The sequence below is a fragment of the Corvus kubaryi genome, unplaced genomic scaffold, assembly GCF_017639235.1.
Source record: "Corvus kubaryi isolate FWS band 111438036 unplaced genomic scaffold, C.kubaryi_AGA036_p1.0 37396, whole genome shotgun sequence".
Taxonomy (NCBI): domain Eukaryota; kingdom Metazoa; phylum Chordata; class Aves; order Passeriformes; family Corvidae; genus Corvus; species Corvus kubaryi.
This window is the reverse complement of record NW_024581135.1, coordinates 22,626,312-22,648,635: the sequence shown is the minus strand read 5'-3', so window position 1 is coordinate 22,648,635 and position 22,324 is coordinate 22,626,312. Positions and strand designations below refer to the sequence as shown.

The window sequence follows — 22,324 nt, the reverse complement described above, 5'->3', positions numbered from 1 at the left end:
GGGCACTGCTTCATGTTTTGGTTTCCCATTTGCAAAGAGGGGACAGAAATATTAAAACATCTGTGAAAGGTTTCAACAATTCTACTTTTGGACTGCAACACATTTGTGTGATGCAACTGTATTGCATTTGCATGATAAGCTTGCACAAAACCAGTTTATTTTCTGGTGTAGGAGATAAGTAAATCCTGGTTTAAAAGAAATCTTTCTTTTGAGGAAAAACTGTATATGATTGAGAGAGTTAAGGCAAAAGAAAGAAGCCTGTGCCTGGAATCTAGCTGAAGCCCACAATTTAATCATATAATCATACCCAGACAACTTTTTCTGTTAATTTATGAGTTTAGCCAAGTCATTAAAATAATTTTTAAAAGATATAGGCTTCTTTCAGCAAGGAATAGATTCTGGATCGCTTCAGGGCAAGGGCATTACAGAACTCAGTAAGGAACTTCTGTAGAATTTTTTTAATATGCAAAGGCAAAATATATTTATTCCTATATCTTTATGCTATGCAGAATAATCTTTGGATACATTTACACTGTGGGTTAAAAAGAAGGGATCTTCAGCGTTATGATTAAAAAGAAGAAGTGAAAAATCAACATTTATATTCTAACTGCAGAGTAAAGACACACAGTAACTAGAAATATTAAATAATAAATGACTAGTTCTGAGATCAACTACTTCATAGTTAGACCACAGCTTAAATCTCCTCATTAAATACTTTAAAAAGTAATAAACTTCAACCAATGAAAATAACAAAATTAAAATATGTGCCTGATCAAAACAGTCTTTGTACTAGTTACTTTAAAAAGCTGCCTTCTCTAAAGCTGAAATAGACTTGAATTGATCTAGATATTTCTAATTATTTCTGCTATACTCTAATATTTACAGTACTAAAAAAAACCATTCCATGTAGTTGAAAATATCACTGACTTACTGCCTTTAATAGTGGCTGTTTTTCAGTTTCTTAGTAATTATGCACAGTAATACAGTGACACTTAAACAACAGACATTTTCAGCAGAGAAGTAATAAAACACTTAGGATTATTAAGTTGTCCATACTAAAAAAAGCATGCTGCTACTTTGCTGTTCCCAGATACTGGATTTTTGTTATTCACATGGGAAATTTTGTGTTTCTTGCATCTGTTTCCATATGCAAAACTACAGTTGGTCCAGGTCTTGAGAATGCTTAGAAAAACAAGTTAGAAAAAGCAATTGTTGGAACACAGTATTGCTCCCAAGTGAAGGTGACATAATTTAGTACCCAACAGACCTGTTGTCTGTTCTTCCATCTGATCAGTCACCATACTCCGTAAGAATCCCTTGTCAGATGGAAAACATCAAGGAATAAACACAGTTCAACATTGCTACCCTAGGTAGCCAGCAACCATGCAAAAAGTCATAAGGCATGGAATATATTTACATTGCCATCCAAGCCAGAGGGATATCTGATGAATGATTTAAAAAGGAAAAAACAACACTTGCCAAATAATAAAGTAGTGTACTTCAGTCAGTGACAGACTTTGGAATTTCTGTTAGGAAAGATTTTCAGACAGGAAAAAAAATTTATCTAGCAAAGACTCCTGCACTGAAAGTGGGCCAGCATAATTTAAAATTTGAGGTACTTCAGTGAAAGATGGTAATGTAGGAGTTCTTCAGTGTGACTTTATCATAGTTATTTTGCCACCAACAAGGAGCAAGTTATTCCCCACACAGTTGATAAGACATCCCTTGGGCTGGCCCTGTATGTGACAGCTCACTCTTCTGAGACCTGCATTCCCAACTGCTCCAGAAAGACCATTGTAGTGTTTATTTTGTCTCATGAAAGAATTTTCAAAGAAATCTATAAAAATGGCATAATATTTCACATTTTAAATTATTCCTTATTTATCTGTGCTTGATTCCTTCTGTAGCCCCAGCAGACTGAGAATTATACCTAGGCATTTTCTGGTTAAAAAATGAAGTTGCTTTTCACCAAACTTTATTTAGATAGAAAATTTCTAGTTGGCATTGATATTATCAATTTTAATTTTAAAATTAAAAAACTTAGCTGTACTGGATTTAAAAACAGGATTTTTTTTTTTAATTTAGCATATACCCTACAAATGAAAAAAATATTTTTCTTTATTTCTGCTTCTGTGCAGTGTGCCAGCTGCAAGCAATTATTTGTCATAAATGTTTGCTTGTGTTGATTTTAAATTATTAATGGCAATATTTCTACAGGATTTTTGTTTGTTTGTTTTTAGTATTTTACAGCAAGAAACATAAATGTCCCCCAGAGGAAGAACGCAGTGTTCTTTAAAGGCTTTTGACATTTCTAACAAGTTGATATTAGAGGTAGAACCTTTTCATAAGTAAAACACTCAAAAGTGGAGAGTGGGAGACATGTTTTTTCTGAGATGAATCTGTTTGGCCACTGGGTGCCATCCTTGCTCCACTTTAAGGCTGGTCGCCAAGCAGCATTTCTGTTAAGCCGTAAAATCCTGAAAAGTAATGCCAGTGCAATTTCACACCACCACAATGTTTGTGTGAGTGCATGTGGTAGAATATGTTCCCAGCACAAGACAGCGTGTCCTTCTTGCACAAGTCACTGAGAGACTGAAGAGAAATATCCGTGCAGGTTCAGCCATGTTATGTCCAGTCTCATATCCAGCAATTTTTTTTTTTTTGCATTTCTCCATCAGGTGGTGAGAATGAGGCTGTGCTGAAAGGGCTGTTCCCACACATGAGCATGTGAGTGACCGTGCTTCTATGCAGTATTAACTTAGGCTTTGGGATTATTTGAAAGAAAAAATTCCCTGGATGCACACTTGTTTTCTAGATCAATTTGGGATGTATGTGTCATCAACCAAAACATTATCTAGCCTATATTATGCAAAAAAATATTTGTAATTGCAATCTTGTATAGGTTATTTATTACCCTGTTTCATTGTCTGCTCAGGGTGGGGCCAGCTATTGATTTAGTCTGGGCAAAATCCCTGGCAGAGTAAATATACTTTCTAAAAGAGATTGTGTCAGTAGTTCTGTGGGTTTAGTCTTTCAAATTTAAACTGCAAACACTTTACGTGTATGAGAAATAGACTATAGCACACACACCCCCCCCCCCCCAATCATAATCTGCCTGTGCATCCAACAGCCTGTTCAGTCGCTTCAGTGTAACTGGCCTACCCCTGCTTTCTCTGCTGCCACACAGCTGTGTGTGTGTTCTGTCCCTGCAACAAGCTCAGGGGCACACAAAAACCCCACCCCAAAAATAACAGAAAAATCCATTTCTATGTATGGCCTTCATAAACTCTACTGTTATCCTGATTCCAGTATCTACTTGTGCTACCTCTACTTTCCCTGAAGGAAACCTGTTGCTGTGAGGAGTGGTAAGGAAAAGTTATAAGCAGCATAATATATACATACATTCAAAACATGAATGTCAAGAAATTAGTGTTTTTGTTTGTATTGCAGCCTTTTACCTTAAAGCAGTGATACATGAAAGCAACTTTTACTTAGAGAAAATTTAAAAAGCTAGTAATACGTAGGTAGTAAGTAAGGAGCTAAATAAATACAAGATTTAAGTGCCTATTATTTGGTTTTTTGTTGAAAGAATGGGATCTGCACATTTTGAGTTTTTCAGAAAGGTTGTGGTGATGAGGCTGTGACTTGTGTGTGAACCAGAGCTTGTGGGACAGTGCAGGGTGCTTAGGCTTTCTCTGCTGGGGGGCTTTGTGGATGAAGGGGGGAGTGGAGGATGTCCGTTCTGCTCTGGGGAGAGGATCTGGGCTCGGTGTTCAGCCTGCCCTGCAGAAGCCTCACATGGGATAAGCCTTGGCTTGTGATGCTGTAGTGAGATGAACCTCTGGGTTTGGGGAGAAAGCTCTTTTGGGCAGTCCTGGGTGCTCCTAGGGAGTGCTTTATGGGTTCAGAATGGGATGGCTGGATTTCTTTTAAACCTGCAATCAGAACTTGACAAAAAGTAAGAAGAAAAAGACAAAAACTTTAAAGAGAATCACTGAAATGTTCTCTGTAGGATTCCTGCAAATGTACGTTGTAAGGTTGAAGGTGTTGTCAATATTATTTATTGTCTACCTGACAGTATTCTGCTATAGCTGTCACTCTAGCAGGTCTGAAATAGGACTTTCTCCCCAGTGGAGCAGTAACCCACTCATATATTTGCATAACTTTCCCCACCAGTCACTGTACTGCCAGCCTGATTTGTCACAGCTGCTCGGAAAGAAAATTTCCGTGGCTCTCAGGAATCCCAGTGCCACTGTGCTCCTGCAGCACCACCAGGGCCCCAGGGTGACATGGGACCACTGGTTCTGCAGGTTGGCTTTGGTGCACTGAGAGCTGCTGGAGTGTGCTGGGATCAAAAAAATAGTGTGATACCAGTACATGTGCCATTGTGTCTCTGGTGGGATTTTTGAGGTTCTGGTTCTGGGTTTTTTTAGTGTCTGATCTTGGCAACCCCTTCACTTTTTTCACATGCTCTCTTCCACCGTGTGCCCAACTGAGAGTTGCAGGGCACACAGTGGGCTGTTTGTCACCAAACATGTGAGTTCCCCCCTATGCCTTCACATCGTGTCCACCACGACAAGAATCTGTCCCTGTTCCTTCCACCCTTAATCATGTTTTTCCTCTTCTGAGGCTTCAAGGAAGGAGCTAGAACTTTTCCTCCACTTTCTGGGTAGGAAAAGGCTACGTTGTATCCCAGTTTCCTCACCCTCCCAAATTTACAGGCATGCAGGGGGGTCAGTCCACATTACCCATTCTGCTCTTCATGGGAGTAACAAAGCTGACTTTTTGCCACCAAAACCAAGTAAAGCTTTGTGGGAAATGGCAGCCTGACACTTTTGTAGTACAGAGAAATAGTTGCCCTAGGTTTGCTGCTTGTGTTTGTTTGAAATTCTGAAACAGAGACTGAATAGACCCTTTTGTACAAACTTCTCATCTGCACTGATGGTCATAAAAACTCGACAGTTGCTAGCCTGCAGTATGTGACACACTGGTTCTTTCCTAATCACCATCAGCCAAAAGGACGTGAACACTCCCCAGCACGCCTTGGGAGATCATTGTGTCCAATGTGCATGCCCTGTAAAACTCCAGTCCTAGGCTGCTGTGGTTATGGACTTTGGCCTTAAGAATAATAGATGCCTAGACCATTAATTGTTTTTATTTTATGTCTCTGTTCTTTTAAAATCAAAATTTCTTGTTCCTTTTATAGGTTGCCATATATTTTGTTTTTGTGTACTAGGAAACAACTTTAGCATCAAGAATTGATTTTTAGTAACATAAAATAACGTATTTTGTGTCTATTGTAGTTTGTAACAACATTTTATACATCATATTTTTATCTCTGAAATGTATTATTTCTTTTTGATGGGCCCCAATTTCAGAAAGTGATATGTTCAGATAGAATTGATTGACTGATTAGAAATATTCAAAATTTTTTCTGCTTTTTAGCTATAATTCTGGGCCTAGTTTTGGAAATAGCATGTGTAATACTGTAATGACATACCTTCCCTTGCCCTTTTAAAATGAAAATTATAAGACATTTAAATTACAAATCCTTTCCTCAGGCACATACAGTTTTATCCCAAAAGCAGAAAGTAAATACCATACTTTTGTCCTAAGCCCACACTGTATGATAATAATAATAAAAAAAAAATCCTAAATGCTATATTTGGTAGTGATATATTGCTTAATGGCTACTTTTCTTGTTCTGATAGAAGAAGCAGACTAAGCTTCTTCGCGGCTTTCTTAATGCTGTGAAGTTTCTCTTTTAATTAAAAGAAATACTAGCATCATACTAAGCAGTAGTTATGTTTGGTAAATGGTCTAACCAAACACACCTTTTTGAAACAAGTCTAAATGCCACTTTCTTTGTTCTACATTTCACATCTAAAGCACTTGTCATGCTGTTCATTTGCCATTTGACGGTGGAGCACTTGCACCACATCCATATACGTGCTTCAGCTGCAGATTTTGAAGCTGGATGCATGTACTGCATTATTCTTGGTTTACAGATGTAAAACTTGGACTAAATCAAGGAATGACCTTTTCCAGCAAAGGGCTCAGACACCTACTGTGGGACTTGGGGCACAGTTTGGGCATTTGATCTCACAATTGCAACTCTCTGTTTATCTGTAGGGTTAATCTGAGGAGGTATAAAATACACAAATCCTGTTCCACCATTTATTTTATCCAACAACTGTTCAGATACAAGACATTCACATGACTGGAACATCAAAGGAGTCTGGTAGATCTGGCAGCTGCAAAGTGTGTTTATATGGCAGCATGCGGTCTCCTTGGGGCAGGGGCATAGGACTGGTTGGCCTCAAAAGCTCTCTCCAAACTAAAGGAGTCTGTGTTTCTGGGTGATCCCACTATTGAAGTCAGAGAAATGCTCCTGTGATAATCATGTTTAAAAAATTATTAGAATCAAAATCAAGAGGAAACTACACATAAGTCATTTCCATACCCACTGCCCTTTACTGTAAATATTGTAAAATTCCCTGTAAATGCCACTGTCCTGCTTCTGCTTCAGTTGTCATTGGAAAAGAGGTGTTAATTCAGCATTGTGAAGGGCAAAGAGTTGCCATCCACAGTCTCCAGTAACAGATGGAGGCCTTTAAAAGCCAGTTTGCTCTGGGCATTAAACATGCCTGAGCTACAACATTTGATTCTCTTTTGGAGAGAGTAAATGTGTCAGACTGAATATAACAGGCTTTGGTCTTCCATGGCTATGAAGTAGTACAAAATTTGTCCACTGCTGCTGATAACTGACTTTAAAGATGTATTTTAAAAGATGCCTGCCTGCAGCTATAAATATAAGCAAGTATTTTAGAGGCCTTTATATATGAAAAGAAACATTCACAAATAAAAATCTTTGCCATCAGAAAATGATGTCTTCAAAATGGCTTCATAGAATCATAGGGGATTATGTGAGAGATAATGAAGGCATCACATTTAAATATTCTTCACTTTGATGCTTTCTTCAGCTTTTGATGATAATCCTTTAAGGTTTTTCAGATCCTAATCTTCTGAGAGAGATTCGAGATGAAGAGATACTTGAAAAGACAATTTCATTTCTTGTGTGTGTGTCACATTGTCTGGAGCTTCAGTTTCACTCCAGAGTGTAAATGAGGTCAGATCCTGACCTGCTATTCGAATAGTATGTGGACTCTGGACTCTGACAATGCCCCTGGGATTTAAGATGTACACCATATCATTTTGCCATTCTTTTGCTACACTGGGATATACATTTCATGAGATATCTTTATATGTGTGAAATATAATCAAGTTTCTTGTTACTTTTTTTCCATCAGTCTGGCAGTATTTTCTGATGAGGAAACCTTGCTGAGCATTCCACATGCCACTGTAAATAAGGTTATGCAAAAAGTGGACTACATTCAGTAAGTGGAAGTTGCTGCTACAGAATAGTTCTAGTGTCGCATGGGAAGGAAGCTGAGCATATCAAATGGCAGAATGTGCCTTTTTCTTAAACAAAGCCATACTAATCTATTTATCAGTATGTTTCAAAATACTTCCCTTGCATAATATACACTGATGTCTTATCCACACAGGTACTAAAACTGAAGTAGAGAAATTTTAAGATTACAGCAAAGTAGGATTTCAGTGTTTTCTGTGTTTAGATGGACTGTTTCCATGGTAGTGCACATTTTACAAAGAGGAATTTTACATGCTTTGAGAAGAACTTGCTAGTTTCTTTACGTCTGATTTTATCACATTATCAAATATGGATATAGAAGATTGTGAATAGTATGCTATTAGACGAGTTAGTGCAAAATCATTTAGTAAGCATTGTCCTTCTTAGGTTTTTTTCATCCACAGCAGCCCAAAGTGTTATTAATACTGAACCAAAAATGTTATTTTTCTGTTCCCATGGGCTGTCATTTATAGTGGCCAGAACTGTGACTTTATGGTGAAAGCCACTTTGATGTTCCACGTGTTTTGCAGTGAGGGTCATTAATTACATATGGCCTTTTGTGATGGCCAGTGGGAAGTAAGGTTCAACCAGGCACTTGTCTCTTAGCTGTTCACATGTACTCTGAGCAGGCTGTGATAGAATTTATGTGATAGCAGAGAGCAATGAGGAAAGGAGAGTCAGTCTCCAACCTGAATTGAGTACAAAGGTGCTTTTCCTCCTTCCTGTATTCATTCCGCCCTATCCGATGCACCTGTGAGAATGGAGTAATCACAGACCTTATCCTTGTGCTCTTGTTTGGAGGCATGACATCCTCTTTTTCAAGCTACCAGTGACTGATGATATTTTCCTAGTCTGGCAACTGCCAAGTTTGTACTTTATTAGGCAAGACCAGTTGCCTTCCATGTGTTCAGCGAAATTTCTGTTCTTGATGTCTTTCAAGACAAATTTTTGGGTTAGTACTGGGGTATGGAAATGTGACCAGAGGAGGCACACCCAGCTTTAACTTACCATAAGCTTATAAAAGAGTCATGTGAGTTTTTCTCAAGGATACAAAGAACATTGAAATTGCTTGATTCATAGGGTTAAAAGATTCCAGAGTAAAATGTTCTTATTTGGTTTTAGAAAGGGAAAATTGAACTTAAAAATATCCAAAAACCCCAGGCCTTTTAAGTGATTCTAAATCACTGGGGTGCTTTAAAAAATAATTTCACTGTAACTTGATTTTTAATTGCCTGCCCCTCCCTTTTGCTGTCATGGTACATTCATCCTCTCTGTTTTCCTAAAAGAGAGTGTTGTTATTGCTGTTTATTTTAAGATATCCACTGGAATTTTTCCTGCAGCACTGCAAAAATTTCAGGGAGGGATATGTTTTAGTATTCTGCATTATTAATATTTTTTTATATCTCTGTAATTAAAATAATGAAGTTTTAATGACTGTTCTTCTCTAAACCCTGGACTTCTGCATTTCTAGCCTAAGAAGCTGAGGATAGTCAATGCCAGGTGCAGCCAGAATATTGCTGCAGCCCCACAACATATCATTTTTTGTAACATTATTCAAATTAGGCTCTGCACTCATAATTCTGTTGTTTCCTTTATTGCTGTTGTAAAGCAAATGGTTCTTTTGTACAAATGTTATCTCCTGGCTATTAATTCAGCAGTTATTTTGGATTATGGCACTCCTGTTAAATTTAGGAATGTAAAACCTCATAAATATTTAAAAGTTTGAGACTGACGTGGGAAGAAATCGTTTTTGACTTGCTTTGTTAATATCCTGTTGTTCAATTTGTAATAGATTTGGAATATATTGTTATTTCTCCATTGTTTGACAAATGAAAAAACAATTTTAGTTGAGCAACTGTGTCAAGTGTTCTACCTTGAATTGCAACAGGCTGGCAATAGTGTTGGTTTCCAGTAAAAAATAGCAAGGAAAAGATCTGTTTCTCTTTAAGAGGCCAAAAATTCTGAAAATGTTAATCAGAGTCCACTTCAAAGTTAATGAAAATGCAGCAATGGGTTTTTAAAGATTGTTTTGACAAAACAATTTCAAGAAGCTCTGCTCACAATCAAGTGCTTCTCTTTCTGCTTGTTATTTAAGCTTTTCACTAAGGAACTACAGAGCATGATGTACAAATGTGTTTCTTCCCAAAAAGGGATTATACTAAGAATCTTATTTCTATCCAGTGACTATGTTCATAGACTAAATATTAGTGTGCATCTCCAATATCCCCCAAGTCTCTGAAGAGTAACTGAATGATTTAAAAAGTCACAATTTTTGTAAGATTGCTGGAGGTCTGGACAGCACAGTCTCTGGGCCAGCATTTCTGCTTCACACCTAGCCTTATTTATTTATTTATATCCTTCCTTCCTGCCTTCCTTACACTGGGAAGTACAGACATAGTTTTTCAGATCTTAAAGGCTGTTAAGGTGTAACTCCTGTTGGGATCATCTAGAAGTATTCCAGTATTTCAATGATCACTCAGAAAAACATGCTGAATTGATTCAACCTGGGAAAGTATGTTAGCAGACAACTGAGTGTGTAGTTAACAGAACTTGCATCTCTGGAGCATGCATGCTCCAGAGGTTCTTCAGCTGTGTCCTGGGATGACACTTGATAGGTTTGTTGTATTTCCTGTATCAGTTAAGCTCCCTGGCACAGCACCATGACTTTCTGAGGTACTGGCATGCTTTACTGGGTACTGAACCGAATAGACTTTTCTTCTACCTAGCAAATAAGTTAAAACCACAGTGTTAATACTATTTTATGACAGGCTACCACCATCTTCTCTTACATGGTGTAGCTAAAGTAGCTTAATCTCTGCATAAAGTAATTATTGAGGTGGCACTTTGTCTTCAGCCAAAAGATTTTTAATGTCAGTAATTTGTAGTTAGAGTGCACTATTTCGAAACACAGGTTTTCAAAAAGGAAAACCTTAAGGTAGTCACATAGAAGCTTTAACAGTGAAGGTGAACTTACATTACAGTTGCATTAACTAATTGGTATTTTATGCAAGTGCATAGCTGAATATGCCACACCAGCTGAATCCATGTGACTAATTCAGCATTGTCCAGCCCATAGCCTGTGAGCTGGATCCAGCCCCTTTGTGAGGCTTCTACCTGACCCATCACCTTCTCACTGCAGATGACAGGGGACAGATGCTCCTTCAGGAGATTCATCCCCCTGCACCTGCCCTCTCTAGAGAGATGAGCAGCAAGTCTGAAGGGCCGTAAGGAAGGGTAGAGAAGCCTGGGAGTTTTGTCAGCACCTCTGCCTGGCTCATGCAGGTGCTGCCACTGAGCAGGCCACAGCACATCTGTGTGCTGAGCTAAGTACATTAGCCAGTCCAGCACACATTCCTATTTTGTGTGTGCATGAGAAGCTCATTCCTCTCTTACAAACAGAAGTCCCTGTTACACAGACAAAGAAAAATGTAAGGCTTTTGCTGGTTTTTTATTGGCTTACTATATAATCAGCATGTTGAAAATTCTTTTATTTTACTTTGGAGAGTACTTCTGCTAGACATTTCTTGTATTCCTCTTCTTTTAGTTCTATGTGTGTGTAGTGAACAGTGTAAAGCAAAGGGCACTTGTATGCTTACGATTGTGAAGACATTTGGATGAAGAAATTCTGCAGAGCAGTATATTTACTTTGCATTTCTAAGTGGTAGCAATTACAACTCTCAGCTTCTGGCTATCCAGCTGTTTCTTGCATTACAGCACTGTCGTTTGCATTGGAATATATTGTGTTACTGCAGTAGCTGTAAAGTGGTCAGCTTTCAGTCTAAATGCTGTATCTGGGCTCCAGTTGGGATGGTGAACATATTTCCTGCTCATATGAGGTTCTTCTCCTTCCCACCGTTTCCACACTCTGTTAGCTTGATGTGTTTGTATTTCTCAGATGAAGACTTACTGATCAGCATTTGAATCAAGCAGGGGATGTATTGGCAGGTCAAAACTGATGTACAGTTTGTTTCTTGTAAGAGTGAAAAAAAAGAAAAAAAGACTGAAGTTTTGAATCAGATATTTCCCTTTGGCATTTTCAGGCAGCAAACATCCCTCTGGTGTCAGAGCTTGGCATTGACAATATCCATTTTGATGACTTCTCGCTCGATGTGGATGCCATGATTACTGCAGCCCTGCGGATGTTCATGGAGCTTGGAATGGTTCAGAAATTTAAAATTGACTACGAGGTAACCATCTGCGCTGCAAATATCTGCTGCTTTTGTCTTGGCAATGCTCTGTCCATTTGTACACATTTAGTAGCCCTGCTACAAATTGTACTTTCAATTTCAGACACTGTGTAGGTGGCTTTTGACGGTGCGGAAGAACTATCGAATGGTTTTGTATCACAACTGGAGGCACGCTTTCAACGTCTGCCAGCTGATGTTTGCCATGTTAACTGTGAGTATCCAGCTACGCAATCCCCTAAGAGCTTTTACTGACACATTGCCTAACCTGTCTAAATATTTTCCAGCATTCAATTTCTTTTCTAGTTATTATGCTACTTATTTCCAGTAGCAAAGCAGACTGAACTTGCTCAACTTAAGGCAGCACGTATTTGGCAAAACCGTATAGTGTTTTAGTGACAGTGATATCACAGAGACATTAAAGTGACTGAAAACAGATGGCAGTCTTGGAGTGCTCTTGTTATTGCAGATCTTGATCTTACAAGATGTTTTTCTTTTGGAACTCTTTGATTTGACATTTATTTCAAAATCCTGGTTGGGAACTACAAAACCAAAGAAGATTAGAATTCCAAAGTATTTATTTTGTTGGTATTTATTATCTCCTTATCCAGCTTCATCTAAATAGTTTTAGAAGGTACTGCCTCAAAACATTTGAAAATCATCTTCCAGCATAGTGATCTAAGTGAATCTTGAGTCTCCACTGGACACAGTTGACACTTAGGGGTTTTACTGCCATGTATCTCCAGCAGTACCTGTAGCTCCTTTCAGCATACAAGTAAATTCTGCTGAAAGTACCACTGCTAGCATACCAGAAAAAGTATGCTGCTCTCTCTCCCTACCTCACAGCAACCTCACTGCGTGAAGTAACACGTTTGGCTAGTTAATTCTTGTACCAATAAAAAACTCAGTGGTCCTGGATGCTAGAATTTTGTGTGTTAGGCAAGAAAAAAGAGTCTGACTTCCACTAGCAGGTAGATGTTGTTCTAGTGCTTGGTCCATCCCAGCAGGGTGGGTGTATTTCTGTGAGTGTTGATGGAGGCATAGTGAAGCTGTACCATACACCATGAGACAAAGGAAAGGGAGATGTTCAGTGAGAGAACGGTCACCTCTTCCTCTGGGCATGAGGCTGCTGAGCTGAGCAGAGTTAACATTGTTTCAGCAGGCACTTGCTGATGCTCTCTAAGGAAATTTGGTGATAATGCCTGGGTGTTGGTAGTCTTTAAGGTTTTATGAACTTGACATGCTTTTTTTTTCAGTTTTAGAAAAACGAAAAGCATTTTACTCTGATGAGTATGGGCAAAGGCAGGCGATGCCGCTGGGTGTGAATTACAGTAATTTCTGCCAGAAACTGCCAGGGGTGGGGAGCCTCCAGCCCCAGCGGTGACACCCCTAGGTGAAGCTCCGAGGCCAGGTTTGCGGCATGCTGCTCTGTCGGTGGGACCAGGCATCTCCATCCCGGCTAGTGGTGCCCGCATTGGGGCCAGCAGGGAGGAAGCAGGGCCCTGCTGCTCCAGCAGCCACCAGCAGCCTCCCGGGCCTCCATCGACAGATGCTCTGACCGTGGTTCTCACAGCATAATTTCAGAATCCTTTTAGCAGTCAGCACAGGGATGCAACTGTCTCTGGAATGTGATCCGGCATTTTTAAGCCCAGTTCATTTCCTCACCCATGCTCCTGGTAATAAACAGAATGAGCAATTCCATGTGCAGGGCTGGATGCGAGTGGCCACAGCATTGGACTCACCACACATCTTGCCCCACTTTGCTCTGGCTGAGAACAGAATAAGTTCAGGTGTGTGCTCTCCCTTCCAGAGCCAGGAAGATTCATTTTGTGCAAAAACAAAGACACAAAAGAGAGACTCAAGACTAGTAATAATACAAGGCTTGCTCCTACTGTGTTTGTCTTGGGGATACCATCCAAGTTAGTGTGTGCCTTCTTTTTTCACTGGTAAAAAGGGGAAAATTCTTTGACAAACCCTTTGAAGGGCTTATCAGAGCCTTTCTCTGCTGGTCGAGAAGGCACTGCTTTGTACAGTTATTGCCCCTTATTTCTGATTTCTCCATGATAGTCAGCAATACAGACTGCCCCAAAAATATAAACCAGTAATTCTATTTTAGGGCATTTTCAGGTAGGATTTACCACAGCAGAGTAATGTCTAACCTGTAATGCAGTAGCCTCTAAGGGCCACCATCCTCCCACTGAATGCACAAGGAAAATTCAGCTGTGTTGAACAAGCCGAACAACAGAAATTCAACAAAGAGTAAACCAGTTGTTTCGTTCCTGGTAAACTCAGCCTTTTGCATATCTAAAGCATGTTCCTGTATATCTAAGTATGTATTTTCTCTCTCCTGAACAATTATAAGCCCAGTTCTGCAAGCCATAGTTCTATATTTCAGATGCCCAAGTATTCTGAAGAGAAGCACTGCAGCAAGACTGCTCCAGCAGGTTACGGGAGTACATGAGAGTAAATGCAGGATCAAGCCCAGGCTTCATTATCAATGCCTTTGCCAAGTTCACATTGATACTTATTTCAAAGGGCAAAAATGAACAAGTAAGCAATACCAAATTAAAATCCCATCTGGTGTGCTAATAACAAAACATATAGATGTGGGGCAAGGTATAATGAATGCAATTCATTTCCTCACATGAAAGAATGACCTCCATAACTCACTGGAGACTCTGCCACTCATGAGTTATGGGTCATTCCTTTTCTGGTGAAAATAAATTTTACTGCACCGTCGTCTATAGCCATGTATTCTTTTTTCTCTTGTAAATTCAGAAAACAGGGAAATGTAATCCTCTGTTTACTTGCATTATGTTCAAAGACGATATCCCCTTACTGTAGTATTGTTTTAAATGAAATGTTTTTTACTACATGACATATGATATATTTCTTTCATATATTCAGTGACAAGACTTTTCATTAAATAAAATGTGCCATTTATTTTTGAGATATTGCTACTGTTAATAAATTCCTTAATCGGCTTTCCTGCATTTGCAATACAGGCTGAATCCTTGAATTTAATCAAAGCTTGGATTACACTAAAGAATATTTATTACAACATCAATTTTATATTATAAAACTTCTCTTTTAAGTTGTTTTAACTTAGCCATGAATATTTTCTCTAGATTGAAACTTGACACATGATGTGTTGTCAGTTAGAAACTATTTTTAATCCCTTTTTATAAATAGACCTCTATTATTATTTGTTATGCAAGAGCTATGTTGAAAAAAATAAAAAGTGAAAGCACTATTTTTAGAGGATTTTTTCTACTTGGGTAGATGTTACTGAAATTAAACAAAAAGCAATTCTGCTAGAAATCAGGCGAATCTCTTTCCTATTATTCAAGTTATTCTGTACACCAGTGGATTCTACACAAAATTAATCGGTTTTTTCCTCATACTTGATTATCTTTTCTGATGTGTAAACTTTAAGTAATTATAAAGCTTTTGTAGCAAGTCTTGCACTTCCTCAATTCCCACTGAAATGCATTCCTGAGCACCTGGGGGAGCTTGGCTCCCTGTACTGCCTAAGTATTAACTGTGGCCACATATCAGACTGTCTAAACAGAGGCTACTTAGATTTGAATGTGCATTTCTTTAAGTAGAATTCGTGGTCTTCAGGGTAAATAGCAGAGCTTTCACAGAGTATTGCAGCAATTGATTGACATTTCTGAGTGGGGTGTAAGTTCCCACCAGGGAAGGGCAACAAGTCCCATTGTATCACTTAAACCCTCTTCTTGCCAGTGGGTGAAATTATGCCCTGTTGAAAATCAATGACATTTGGAATTCTTACATGGTATTAGTGTTCAGCCTTGGTCTGGTCCTCCAACACAAATGTATTTTGTGTTTCTTGTATGTAATTTCCTTTCGTGCGAACTACATCATGTGGCTAATTGAGGAGTGTCACTGGAGACTGGCACTGTGAAAAGACAAGTGTTACGATTTTCCAGCTCAGCCAGTCGTTTTTGTGGGCAACACGCCCTTCTGCTTCTGAAGAAGCAGGTTGTTTCTGCCATGGGTAAGAGACACAGCACCAGTGAGGTGGTGTCCCACAGACGCTCTAGCACCTCCTCCAGACAGGATCTGTTCAGGATGCTTGAGGTTAGCAATAACAGTAAGTGTTTCTTTTCTGACATGAGCCAGTTGAGGCAGGAATACTGCTATGACAAGTATCCGCAAGGAGAAGCACAGTGGTAAAAAAATGTTTCTAGGATTAATTCCCCCATTCACATAGTCAGTCATGTCTGATCTGCTTGCACGGAATTTCGTTGCATTTGTTTTCAAATCTCTCTTCCAAATTCAAGTGGGTATCTGCAGCAGAAATATGCCCTTTGACACATTTAAATCATTTGACTCCTTAAATCATGCCACTTCATTTCACTGTCACAGATTTTTAAAAAATCTCCTAATAGTTCATAACAGTTCCATAGAGTATATTTTACCTGAGTTCTTTTAAAGGTCTTCCAATTTAACATGTCAGCTATCCCTGACAGTAGGGATTGACTAAGATGGTCATCTCAGGATTCAGGAAATCTTTCTAAGTACTTATCTAAACATTAATTTCAAAATGGAATCAGCTTGGTTTTGGTTTTTTATTTCTCTGATAGAAAAATCCAGTTCCTGTCTCAGTTTGCCATTACTGGTATTTGTTTTCAGCTCTTTGTGCCTTTAGTGCCTCCTAGGTAGCAGAGAAATGGCATGCTGGAAATGCAACAGAGAGATAATAACAGATCACTCCAAGGACATTATCTATTCTGCTAACCATCTGACATACAGCAGGGAATAGAATATGACAATAAAGCATTTATCTTCTCCTTACTGAAACGTTCATGGTTTCAAAACAAAGTTGACTGTTGCTCGATGGACTAACATTACTTATCCCTTTTGCTACTGATCGTTACAGCTGCTATTTTTTTTCTGCTCTCAGACTGCAGGATTTCAGGAGATTCTAACTGAAATTGAAATTTTAGCTTTGATTGTGGGATGCTTATGTCACGACCTTGACCACAGGGGAACCAACAATGCCTTCCAAGCCAAGTAAGCTTTCTAATTCTTACTATTTTAATTTGGTTTTCTTCCATGGGAGAGCAAAAGGTGACCAGGATAAAGAATGAAGCATTAATTTCAAGCCTTCTAGGCCAAGGCCAAGTACTCTTATTCCTGAGTGCAGTGAGGGACTATCCATCTTTATCATTCTCTGTTCCTTTAAGTAATTGCTGGCTTGTCCTTTGTAGCTGGCTGTTGAACTGACACCACATATTGAAATGTGGTGCCAAAACTTGATGTTCTTTTCAGGCTCAGCTGTTACTGATTCTGACTTTCAACTCAGGAAGTACCTAAATTGTCTGTGTGGGTTGTTCTTGCTGACTGGGGTGCATGACATTAAACAAAACCTTGTTCTACTATTGAGAAGAAAAGAAAATAAGTGAAACTGAAACAATGCTTTCACAAAAACCATGCTGCTGACTTCAGGCACAGTGAGGTAGAAGCAGGTTTGTAGAAAGTTTAAGGGTGGTACTTATAACTGTGTAGGTAAGGGAACTCCTTAGACTAAGGTCAAATTCATTCCAAAATCTGTGTTCCCTGATAATGGGAGGGACAACAGAAAATGTCCCCAGCAACATCCTGGCCAAGCTGTGAAATAAAGCTGCCAGACACAGAGATTCCTTCAATCCCATCTTGTTTTCTTCACTCAACGGTTACTCTGCAGTCAGAATTTGAGGCCCAAAGGCATTCCTGTCCTGCAGATCCCACTGTGCATTTTCAGCTTTTTCTGTCCTGCCATACTGCTAATCATCCAGTGTGATGGGGGAGTGGTCAAAAGGTTGTCCAAAGATACTTGAAAGGCAGAGTGATGCTGTATTAGCCTATTTTGTCCTACCTTTTGCAGAAGTACTCTGCTGCAATGTGTGTATGCATGAGCTGCTGCATTTCTGGGGGCAAGTTGCCTCAGTGACCATCACTCAAACTGATGTTTCTGATGTTCACTAAGCTGCCATTTCCTGAGGTATTGGTGTTGCCATACAATCTCAATGAAACAATGACACTGTCTGGATCTTCAATCACCATAGCAGGGAAAATCAATTGCAGTGCTCAAAAGACAGAACTTGTGGTGCAAAGGTTACCAAGCACTGCTAGATGCCTTTTTGCAGCTGAGTCTTGAAGAGAATCAAAATAGATGAGACAAATGGGAAGGAAGCTCAGCTGATTGATGTTTATGTTCCTAATTTACAAAAACGAGACCTAAGATTTACATCCTGGCCATTTTAGGTTCTGATTAAGTTAACCACTTCTCTGCTGTACCATTACACAAGAGCATCTTTTGTGCAGAGGAATGGCTGAGTTAAAGGTACAGGGTTCAGCATTAGACTGCTATCATTTATACTTGTGTGACAGCAGAGTACGGAGAGGAGGCTACCATTTTATGACTCCATAAAGAAACTGCTGAAGACATTTAATGAAAGACAAACATTACCACACATGTATAAAACATCCCTGAAAACAGAAGCTGTAGTTTTCGTAACGCCAACTATGATTTATTCCTCTAACCTGACATAAATTTAAGCATCACATTTTCCTATTTTATCTTCAGTGTCCAATACTGCTGTTCTGTATGATGAAAGTTCAAGAGGTATATGATGGAGGCAATATCACAGTTGTCTCAAACGGCTCTGTTATATATGTCAACAACACATTCTCTAGGGATGATGTTTCCTGGACATCCTGTTCTCTCATATAGCTGCTTCTGATAATTAAGTATCAGTATGGTGCAGTTTTATGGTATATGCTCCTAGGAGGCTCCTTCTGTCTCTAGCATAAACTCTTACTCTCATTTCTTTGGAAAGAAAACCCATCTTGTCACTTTAGGCTGGGTCCCAGAAGTGAAGTACTTTGCCTGAAGTGCTTTGGTACTTGGTGAACAGTGACCGTTTTGACAATCCAGTCCCATTCCCAGCACTTCCCAGCAATTTGCAATTTTATAATTTTATTCTGTACATTTTTGTCCTTTAAACTTAGAAAACCCACCTGCTCTGTACATTTGGAATCTGATTTTGGTTTAGACAGTAAATGTGATGAGAAAATACATTCTAGAGATATGCTAAGCTTTACTTTCATATTCACTGCTTTTACTTGTGGTCTTTTGTTTGCCCTAGTATTTGCAGTTGGGTTTGTTGTTGTGTTTTGGGGTTTTATTTTAAGAGTTTGTAGTTGCCCATTGTAAGCCCTTATGTTTATGCCTATTAAGAATTAAAAATAAAAGGTAGCAGGAGAACAGCCGATCCCAGCTGAAGGACGTTATTTTGTGTCTTTACTGTGCAGTGCTGTGCCGGTGCTGTTGCTGTTGCTGAGGCACTTGGAAAGTTGCATTACACAATTTCCTGTAGTTCTAGAAAAATCTTTAGTCAGGTGACAATATTTAACAAAGTCTGGAACATAAATGCTTTGTATCTGGATTTAAATTAGTATTTTGATCTCATCAATTGTCTTAAGTGGGGTTGCTGAAGTGGAGGTGGAGAGTGTGGCTGTGTACTTTTGTTACTAAATTGTCTCTGAAACCTGCTTCGTAAGCAGACGAGCGGGATTTGTTGACTTCCCGTGTTCTGTTTCAGGAGTGGATCAGCCTTAGCTCAGCTCTACGGCACCTCTGCTACCTTGGAGCACCACCATTTCAATCACGCTGTCATGATTCTCCAAAGTGAGGTACAAAAGCATTACTGTTAATCTCACTGTAAACTGTTGGGCAGTTTCAGCTGGAGAAAGGAAATACCACATACAGTACCTTTTTAATGCCCTCTCCTTGAGGAATTATTTATTGGTTACCACAAAGGTCACAACCAGCACAAAATTAAACAACTACAAATGATCATAGAGCCCAGAGATTATATTTGTCTCAATCAGCGAGGGGCAAGGAGAATACATCCTAATCATATTGTCGGCTTTTCTCCATCTTCTTACATATATCCTGGTTTAGAGGTAGCTGAAACAGGCGCTCACCTTTCCCCACAGGTGTCATATTCAGAGTATCAGAGCCATCTTTTACTGCACCATTTCTTTGGCAGCCTTTCTGTAATCAGTATTTTTATGATTTTTTTGTAATTTAATACACTATTTTTAAAAATTAAAATCAGTAATATCATGCTGTCCAAAGTACATTAATTGCTTTGCAGATACCTGTGAAGACATAGGTCTTGCCTAGAATATCTTGCGTGCAACAGTATACAGCATGCACTACCCCAGCGATTTAATAACTGAGAAAAGTGGAAGGATGGACATGCAGTCCTTTTAAAACAGTGGATGTGTTTTCTTAATTCACACAGATTGGTTGCTACAAAATGCATTCAGTAAATATAAAAATTGTTGTTCATGCAGCACAGTTGGAGACCATAGCTTGATCTGTAGTAACTTCTGAAGAGATCTGCAATGTCTCATCATCACAGACAAATGGGAACAGGGTGATGGCTTTACCTCTGTGTGCACTGCCAGGGAGATTTGTCACAGAACTGCACCTTTATTGTTCAATTTCTTGACATTATACTTCAAAAGCAAACATGGGAAAAGAGAGCACTGGCATGAGATTTTAACAGCCCTAATCCATTTAGCCTAGGCCAGTTTATCTAAAAGGTGATATTAGGATATAAATGGCTCCTTATACTGCCAGGGAAAGGTGTACCAAAAAGCAGCATTTGGATGCTAAACAGACCGGTTCAGAATAGGAAAAAAACAAAGGGGTTTGGGTGGGGATTTTTTGCTGTTTTTTCACTAAACTGGTGACACTGTTCAGCCTCTGGAAGAAGCTTTTCTGGAAAACAGTGAGTTCTCTAGTTCCTGAAATCATCATAATTGAATGTCTCAGGCTCAAGACATGGACAGCTCTGTAGAAGTTCATAGATCGTGTCAGTCTAGATCCTTTTCTTTATCTTTTCCAGCTTAAAAATCAAGAAATTAGGAAAAAAAAAATATTTGGACTCTATTCCAGGTTCTTTCAGAGATGTAAAATATTACTTAAAATGCAAGTCCTCAAATTTGATCATTCAGACAGCTTCTTCTCGAGGTCCTCATGTCTAGACCAGAAAAAGGATGCTGTGTAATTTTTATCCAACACATACAGTTTGCTAATGGAATACAATACTGCTTAGTTTGGAATAAATGCAGATTTGGAACCTCTAATCTGCTTAAAGATACACTGTCTGTTACCAGCTGAGCAATTGGTCTCTGAAATAAGCTGAAATATTCTAGTCTGTCTTTGCTGTCTAGTTGGAAACATAGTATGTTGTATCATTTATTCAGATTTTTAGCATGTTGGACTAAGGGGCGGTTTATCCTTTACTCTTGACATGCTAACCTCAATAAAAGTGATCTTGGTCTTTGTAGTGACATGGTTTTGTACACCACGAAACAGCTCAGAAAAGCAGTAGATATTACAGAATAACAAACATGGTAAATTAGCCCTGTTGCAAGAACTCCTGTTTTCTTCTTAGTACCTTGGTTCTAATTTTTTCTTTTCAGAAATAAGCTTTAGATTCACAAAGCCTTCTCAATATTTAGCTGAAAAGAAACTATTTTATGCATGGCAAATTATTTTTTTAGTCCAACAATTAGCTTCTCTATTAAAAAATGACACCTCTACCTCCCCAGACCTTACCTCATATATGTCCTCCAGCTATCATGGTTATGTTCATATGTCCATCATGGTTCCCTGTTGCTGGAAAATTCTAGGTTTTAAGGGCATTTTAGTCTTCCTAAGCAGTAGATGGCAGTGCATACGGAATGTGGGCACTACAAGACTAAATATCACCAAAATAAGACTCTGTTTAGAAAGAACTTCAATATTTATATAGGTAATTAAGGAAAAAAGCCCTGTAATATTTTTATCTATGTTAATATATGTGACTATTGTCACAAAGATCACTTCCTAAGCTTACATTTAGAATTTTTTATTAATTTTGTTTCTTTCATCTTGCTGTCTCGAGAATTTCAAAGAGGAATTACAGGATCTCTGTCCCTCTTCTTGTTTTCAGAAATTTGGTTACAAAAGAAGCTTCCCCCTCTCAAACAGCAACATCAAATAATTAATTTCCTTTCATTTTGGCCATAGTGCATCTTTCAAATTCCTAATCCACAATCCCTTAAAAAGCAGCCAGTTGGGCCCACAAAGGGTGCTTAAACTGCATATAAAGTTGTGGTTCTTTAGCCTACATAGGCAGTGATTGCATATACTGTAAGACAGTAATGGGCAGAGTGAGCAAATGGGCTGTTTTGAATGAAAAACTGATTTAGTGTCCTTGACTGCTCTAACAGCAATTTGTGTGCATGCAAGCAGCAGCACAGATAAATCTATTAGGATCACAACTCAAGAGCTCCAATACACAGCTCCCCAAAACGTTTAATAAGGGGAGAGATTGAGATGTATCCATAGTTTTTCCCCATAAACTGAGTCTGTGCAGGGTCAGAGCAGAGAGTAAATCTTTACTCGAAAGGCTGTAATTTCAGCAGAGTTTAGAAAAACATACCAGGTGCTTGATAACAATCATCAACTCTTCTACCTCAGTGTAATCTCAGCAGTATTAACATTATTATTATTTTGTCATAGCTTTGCCATGAATCAGAAAAAGCTTGCATTACAGGGAAACAGTACACTAACAAGTTAGAAAACCTTTTAAAAACTTATATTGATTGTTAGCCCTTTACCTCTTTTATCTCTTTC

The 22,324-nt window shown here is 38.8% G+C and overlaps 1 protein-coding gene and 1 long non-coding RNA gene across 6 annotated transcripts in view; one reads left to right on the top strand and one right to left on the bottom strand.

The window, feature by feature from the left end:
- Positions 1-22,324, bottom strand: part of LOC121670756 — a 119,690-nt gene that overhangs the window by 65,078 nt on the left and 32,288 nt on the right. The gene's annotated exons all lie outside the window — the stretch shown is intronic.
- Positions 1-22,324, top strand: part of PDE11A (phosphodiesterase 11A) — a 117,612-nt gene that overhangs the window by 67,416 nt on the left and 27,872 nt on the right. For all 3 annotated transcript variants that reach the window (XM_042041385.1, XM_042041387.1, XM_042041388.1), the window contains 4 exons: positions 11,473-11,619; positions 11,723-11,830; positions 16,547-16,656; positions 19,230-19,320. In XM_042041385.1, the coding sequence (XP_041897319.1) occupies positions 11,473-11,619; positions 11,723-11,830; positions 16,547-16,656; positions 19,230-19,320 (456 nt within the window). The remainder of the gene's footprint in view (positions 1-11,472; positions 11,620-11,722; positions 11,831-16,546; positions 16,657-19,229; positions 19,321-22,324) is intronic.